We start from the raw sequence: 7,663 nt of genomic DNA, 5'->3' as shown, positions 1-7,663 counted from the left end.
TAAGGCTGTCAGTAATGGAGTTTTCTTGGTCCCTCAGACTGAAAAGATGCAGCTGAGAAGCTACAGTCCCCTGAATTTGAAAAATTGCTGAAATGGGGAATGGCAGATTAGTGAGTGTAGCAGCTTCAAGAATTCTGACTGCAAAAAATTCCATTTGTGAGTAAGTTAGAGTGACTCTGAACATGGGCTGCATGATGTCAATAAAACTATCTTCAGGTTTCACCCAAGCCTTAATTTTGTACATATATTTCCCCTTGAGTATAAATTTTAGATGTCTCCCACAACAAAAATCTGTAACATGCCTTGATCTGTGCCGACAACAAAAGAATTTGGCCTGCAAATATTGGATGTTGCTGCTACTAAAAGTCCACTAAAAGATGAAGATGAGTACTGCTCGTGTCAGCACTCAAAGCACCTTACATTCTCTTGCCTTTTATCTTGTACAAACATTTACAGCTCTTCAAAATGAGTGTAAAATGCCTTCATTCACTTCTGGCTCTTGGTGCCAAGAATAAACAGAGCCTGGCAGTCACTTCAGCTAGAAAAATGGAACTTACCTGTGCATGTTTTGCCGTCCACTTTAAGTACAGATCCTTCCGGACAAAAGCAAACAGGGCCTTTAGATGTTTGAAGGCAGCCATGGCTACATTCAGTGTCATTACTCGTGCACATAATTAGCTCTACAGTAATTTAAGGAGAAAAAAAAAAAATCCTAAATGATGATAAAAATTTTTACTAAGCCCCCAACAGAGATGTTAACACCTTCTTACACAGCAAAAGAAGGGGGAAAAAAAGATAAATGAAATATATGAATAAATAAAAGTGTGGTGTTGAGACTGCAACACTTCTGCAGTCTTTCTGCGGTTTGTTTTGCTTTGCTTCTGTTTTTCAAAACTTTTTTTTCACACTTTCACCTTATTACAGCCCAGGAGAAAGCCAAAATTGCTAAGTCCTGAAGCCATTATATTTATAAGCTTTAAATGTTCCAAAATTCTCTGCAGACATGTTATCAATATATAAGTCATTTTGAAAACTTTCTTTCTTACATTTCATCAAAAACAGATCAGGTTTTAAAAACTACAAGGACTCTATGCTGAAAGAATAAGTATGAAAGACAAAGAGAATGAGGAAGAACTACTTTCCTACTACTCCAAGTAGAAAGGATCAATGAAAACAGCAGATGAACCTTCCAGAAACAAAACTATGTTCCTTAGTGTCAATTTTACAAGTTATAAGGGCAAAATCATATGAGGACCTGGCAATGGCTTTCCTTTACTTGCTGTTGGAAACATTGCAGTGCCAGCATTTTTCCTTTTTTTGAGTATTTCTTTAGTGCAATTTCACAAGATAGGCTCCTTCTACCTTCTGTATTGCAGTCCCAGTTCCAGTGCCATATGGCAACACATGCTGGAAGACTGGAACTAATGCAAGATTCCCACAGCTGCCTCTATGCATCATTTGCACACACTGGCTTAAAGGGTGTATAATTCTTGCAAATATTGCTTTTCCAGGGCAACTGCATTCTGGACTGGACTGTGCTAATGACTTAAGCACAGAGAATAGGGTCCAGAAAATTCAAGTTTCTTTCTGACCAGAACTTGTGGCTTTAGATGAAGACCTTCATAAAGGACTTGGATGACAGAGCATCAAGATCTCTGGCCAGCATTTGGACTTCTCATCTCGTGTGTGTGTCTCTCTCAAGCTGCATAGTTAGTGAACATCTGCCTTGTGCTGCGGTAGTTGAGGAGTTACACAGTCCATGCTGCATCCCCTAGCCTGTGCTAGAAAAACATTATTTTCTATCTAATTTGAGCCGCTCAAAATGCAGGCATACAGTTCAAGCTGGTCATCCAAAGTAGGACTGAGTTGTAGAGTGCCTAAGTGTTGTTTTGAAGGCAAAATTATATCCCACCTCCCAATAACCTCTGGCTGCAGCACTCCCATAGGTCTTCTGCCACAGCTAGCTACCTTCTGCAGCTGTCACACACACCCTGAATACCCACATTTGGGTCACTGAATCCTGCTCCTGGCTCCCTCTTAATAAAGAGAAAGAAGTGGCTCTTACAGAACCATAGAATATCCTCAGTTGTAAGGGACCCACAGAGGTCATCCAGCCCTGCCCAGGACTCTTGGAGTCTAAAATAGACTGACTGCTAGAGTCTGATAGATTCTATGGCTATATTTACTCTCCAATAGTGATATTTAATATACCCTAGATCCTGATCCTGCCATGATCCACACTGAACTCATTGGCGTGCATGGGCACTCCTGCCTGGGGCTTACCCCAATGTTTTATTTCCGTAGAAGCAAAGTAGAATGACCTTTGTCTATGCATAAGTTTCACTTCAAAAGTGACTGGCAATATCCCAAGACCTCAAAACCTGGAACCTTTTCACATTTTATGTTCTAGACTTACTTTAGAAAGGCTTCATTCATTTCTAGACTGAACATACACATTTAATTCCACTAATGTCATACATATTAACAATGCTATCAGCCCTGATCTGAAAAGAAAATACATGATCCTTTGAGCTGCTCATTCAGAGACCAGGCAAATTCTGGCAGAGTGAGCCAAATTCAGACACCACATTTAAAAATACAGAACTGCTTATCCACCTGGAATGTGTCACCGGGCCTCGTCTGAGAAGAGGTCTCTCTGGAGACATGGCTTTTTTTCTTCCTCCTCTGAAGAAGCGGATACAATTTCTCACGTGTAACATACGCTTCCTCAAACACGACACCAGAAATCAGTTCACTCAGTTTAAGCCGATCCTGCTTACTTAATAAGGGATTGGAAGCAAGCAACTCAACACACAGAACTTTCAGCAGTTCCAGTGTTAAATGAGGACTCTCCAACACGATACTCCAAGGGTTTATCTATTACAGCTCCTTACCATGACATGTTTTCCTATCAGGCAGCAGAACAAAGCCTCTTGGGCAGGTGCAGTAATAGGAACCAGGGATGTTCACACAGCCTAAAGTGCAGCCGTGATTCCAGAAGCCACATTCATTAATGTCTGCAAAAAGAAGGGCTTGTTGAGTCAGAATAACATCATCAGCCAATGCTGGGGAATCGATTAATGAAACAAAGTAACAGTCTGAAAAAGTGTCTCCCTTTTTTTGCATTCATTTTTCAAAAATATGTTTTTCCTAATGAATTGTAAGAAAAAAGGTTTTCAGACCTCATATAAATCAGTGTTAAAAACCTTCTAGCAAAACATTCTCAGGCTGCATGTGTCCAGCATAGGTGCCTAGAGGACTTTCAAAAATATGCCTTTCCATACAGATTCCAGTGCCATTTAAATCCTGTGCACATCCAAAAAGTTCACACTAGACACCTTCTTCAAACAAAAATTCTTTTTAAAAATTTGGCTTCAACATGACTTAAGTAAAAGCCTCAAAACACAAGTGCATTAGAAGTCAAAATTCTGAAATCAAACCTGGTGAATTTCCTGAGAACTGGAACACTGGTGCTCAGGCAGGTTTGTAAATCCTGTAAGCTAGGAATTCTGATGCCATTATGTCTTACAAAATCTGGTCATGTTGTGAAAAAGATGCATTAAAAAGCATCATGCTATCTATTAATAATAGTAAAATTAGTTTTTAAATAAAACAATCCAGATAAAAACATTTAGAAGAATGTTAAGAATTTCTGTCTTTTTTGAAAGTGATACTTAAGACAGACATCTTGTTGCTGGGTTATTCAATGTTTCACCTTTGGTGATACCTCTGGTTTCATTTTTATTTAAAAATTAAACTAGCACACATAAACATTTCGACTTATCTGAAGCTCCTTTACCTGCTCAGACTAAGACCAAAGTTTCTCACAAGAATAGCACCTGTGACACTTTCATAGGTCTCTTTTTAAACTACTTCAGAACTTGGAAGGACACAAAACCAAAATGGCACAGTGAAATTTTTAGAACTTCATTATGATTTTTCATACTCAAGATAATAAGTAAAAGAACAGAAGAATTTTTTCATGTAAGGAATAAAGCTTATGAGAAATTAATGCATTACCTTCACAAAACTGTTTATTTCGACTTAAAATAAAGCCACTAGAACATTTACACCGATGAGTCCTTGAGTCTGGCCTGCAGATTCTTCTTCTGCACTTCTCTCTGTTCAAATCACAGATTCCTTTTTCTGGAAGAACGATTACAGTGTAAGTGGGGCGAAGTACCATATTAACCTTCCAGGAGAAAGATGATAAGAGGTGTATTTTCTCCTCAACATCTGCTTGCTCACCCTGAGGAACTTCTTATTAGTACAAAATAACTTCTATTTTTTTCCATTTGTAAAATCAGGCAAAAAACCAATCACTGTAAAAATCAAAGTACTTGGAATACTAGGAGTAGATGTGTGCAAACAATCATTTCGAGCTCTGTGTCAGCACAAGCAGATTTAGAGAGAGCCTGAACTAGGGGATGGTTTGATTTGGGTCCATTCCTATAGCAACTATGAAATGGAAAATTCAGGTTTCACATGCCCCCACGTCCTGCACAGTATTATATATTACTCTGTAAAACACTCTGAAATAAGAATAACAGAGAGGAAGCACACATGCAGAAAAGAGAGAGAAGAGAGATTTTTAAAACACAACATGCTAAGACTGCTATTATTATTACTGAAGATTATATTGGAGTATTATTACCTCATAATTACTTATATTATTTAACAAAAAAGCTGGGCAGGTCATAATAACCATATGCTTCATTTGTACACTTCATTTCATTTGAAGAGTATTAGCACATCCTAGAGAACTGTATTGGAATGGATCTATGAGAAATACAAGCATTATAAATGTTGAACCTTTATTCAAAGGAAGAAGCAAAAAGTGCCAAACAGGTCCCCAGGAGCCTTCCTACTTCTCCTGCTTCATGGAAAAAGCTACTCCAGTATGCTTTTTCATGGGAAGGATTTGCAGAGCCTCATGTCTGGGCTCAGCTGTCTTTCAGGACTGGTGCTTTTACAGATATGCGGCACTCATGATTTTGTCTCCAAAATTATTATTTGTGTTTTAATCTTCATAATCTTCCTGTGGAGTTTCTTGCCCCTTTCCCAAGCCAACAATAGCTGAACTGATGCTACTGAATATGGGTATGCAGCCACACAAAACTCTGTCTTTGCCTTGGCTGTGTGTGTAACGTATAAGAAATCACTAGTTCATACAGGCAAAGAAATGCATATGTAACCAATGTTCTTGTGCTGTTGCCAATTCAAAATATAAATTCCAAGAGATGGAAAACTGCATAATATTTAAGCTCCAAGTTTATTCTTCTGCTAGCCACAACAGAGAAAATGTTGGCCCCTTGGTGGAATGACAGATCACATCTATAAAAGTAATAATATATGATTTCCCAGACAGACACTGCAGCCTGGCTGCAGACACAGATACCTTGCACATATTTGCATCAAACTGGTTAATTCTTCTCTAACAAATGTTGTATCAGTAAATGAAAAATGATGAATGGATGACTTGATGGATATTATCTATGCTATTTAGCATGTTATCCTTTAAAAGACTTGAATTTTGTGTGGTTTTAGCTAAGCCTCTCGTTTTGTATAATTAATTTTGAATTGGACACAATCTTTTTCTACTGCAACTGAATAGGGAACATACAGTAGTAGAGAGTCTAATCTTCAAATAAAGAACCCATTAGAATGACAAAAGTGCAAGTGCGTGCAGCCACAAAACAGTAGAAGCCAGAAACAAGACTGCATTCAAGACTGCATCATATGTTTATCACTGTTTCTGTTTTCCTCCCCATGTTTGTACCATTATTGATCTAAGTGGTCTAAAAAGACCTAAGACACCTGGGAGTTATGGAATAAGTAACAGAACCAATAGTTTTGCCAACTGGACAATCTCAAGAAGATAATAATTTTTAACTGAGTAAGTATTAGAAGTCTATGTAGCCATATCAATACTTAAAAAACCAATCACATTTCAAAGCTTGAAGAGAATGGTGATTAAATTAGGAATCAAGAAGTTTATAACACAGTATTTTCTGGAAGAACACCATTACAAACCATATTTTCTAACTTTCTTGTGTTCTGTGGGATTTTTTCCCTCCCATCACCTGTCTTATATGGAAATATGTGTACTCAGCTATTAGACTGATGTTAGTATCTTACACTGGAAAGAAACAAAACATAATTCCTCAAAAAAAAACCCCAAACCAAGTGTACTGAATATCATTAATCTGTTAGGAAAGATTCTTTAAAAATGCCAGAGGCAGTATTTGAGATGTTAAAGTAATTCACATATTTTATGAGCCATTGTTGGAAGTGCCATACCAAAGTTGTTCTGTGGGGTTATGACAGATCCATAGATGAATTAATGCTCTTCTCTTTACTTATTGGCCCTGACCAAGCCATTTGAAAGAGAAAGGGAAGAGGACATGAGGAATTTAAGTAGCAAAGTAAATAATTCAAATTCCAGTAAAAAAAAAATCAGATCATATCAGTTGCACACTTATCCTAAGTTCCCTTTCCATCTGAAGGAACTCGCCAGTTATCTGCTTTAAAGAAAGCTTGATAATTCACAGCTGACATGACGTTGCAATGTACATTTTCTTAGCCTGTACAGAGCATCCAATTAGTCTAGGTATGCTTTTATCTCCAGGTTTCTCCCTTGTAAAATCAGCTATAAATCTCATTTGAACTCCAGGCTCATTAGTCCTCCTTTCATCCCTGTTCTTGCATTGGATAAGCCAAGTAATGTACATACAAAGTCCAAAAGATTCATCTGGATTCAGCCCGTTAAGCTTCTTTCTACTCCATCACTTCCCAGACATTTTTACAAGAAGTTATTTTGAATTAAAAAAAAAAAAGGCTACTCTTGACAACATTTACTATCACATAAAAATTTACTAAACATGTTGGAAATATACATACATTTGAAAACATTTGTAGTTTATATATTAATAAAAGCAGGGAAAGCCTTTTTTCCATGGAAAGAGAAATGCCAGAAAGCAGAATGCTCTGGTGGAAGAAGTGGAGTTAGTCTTCTGAGAGAAGAATAAAATCTAAGTGCCCACAGCCACTGAAATCAAGCTGCACGCCCTTGGCTTAGTTCCTCTGTGTGAGGGCACCAAATGTGCCAGTAGAAAAAAGTGCTTCCATTTCCCAGGACACCCATTTTCCCCAAAGTAAGGACAGATCAAGTATTGTCTCTGAATAGAGACTCCCTGTGCTTACAAGTGTAAGCTGGATTTCCAGGAACACTTTATCTTCTGCATCTCAACACATCTTGGCACTGCAAACAAAGCATTTGAAGGGGAAAGATCCTTTGAAGGTTTTGGTTTTCCCACTCAGACCAGTCTTCAGAGAGCAGAGACTGCATGGTACTGCATAGAGCTGTTGGATGGCATGAAGAAAGACAAAGCCTATTTTATAGTAACTATTTAGGAATAGTTCAGAGGTATTTACAGTTTCATTTTTGCTCATACAAACTAGAACAAACACTATATTCTCCCCATGTCTTTATACTGTCTATACCTCTGGGAATCCATGGCCATCTTCCCTTGGGGGTTGTGCAACCTTTGCTTGACACACAAATGCCTCCACGCTGTTTGCTCTGTTGCTCTTATCCAAGCAAAACTGGTGACAGAAGCTATTCCATTAAAGCAAGAATGCTCTGCTCCCCAGAGACTAGAGA

General features: G+C 38.0%; 1 protein-coding gene across 1 annotated transcript in view; it reads right to left on the bottom strand.

The window, feature by feature from the left end:
* The window catches only part of EGF (epidermal growth factor), a 59,323-nt gene that overhangs the window by 31,716 nt on the left and 19,944 nt on the right, over positions 1-7,663 (bottom strand). Inside the window, exons 7-9 of the mRNA XM_017736736.1 lie at positions 4,021-4,146; positions 2,895-3,017; positions 558-680 (exon numbers count right to left, since the gene is read on the bottom strand). Of these exons, the coding sequence (XP_017592225.1) occupies positions 558-680; positions 2,895-3,017; positions 4,021-4,146 (372 nt within the window). The remainder of the gene's footprint in view (positions 1-557; positions 681-2,894; positions 3,018-4,020; positions 4,147-7,663) is intronic.

This window comes from Corvus brachyrhynchos, unplaced genomic scaffold (assembly GCF_000691975.1).
Source record: "Corvus brachyrhynchos isolate BGI_N302 unplaced genomic scaffold, ASM69197v1 scaffold175, whole genome shotgun sequence".
In the NCBI taxonomy this organism is placed as follows: domain Eukaryota; kingdom Metazoa; phylum Chordata; class Aves; order Passeriformes; family Corvidae; genus Corvus; species Corvus brachyrhynchos.
The sequence above is the reverse complement of the archived record's forward strand: the minus strand, read 5'-3'. Positions and strand labels throughout refer to the sequence as shown.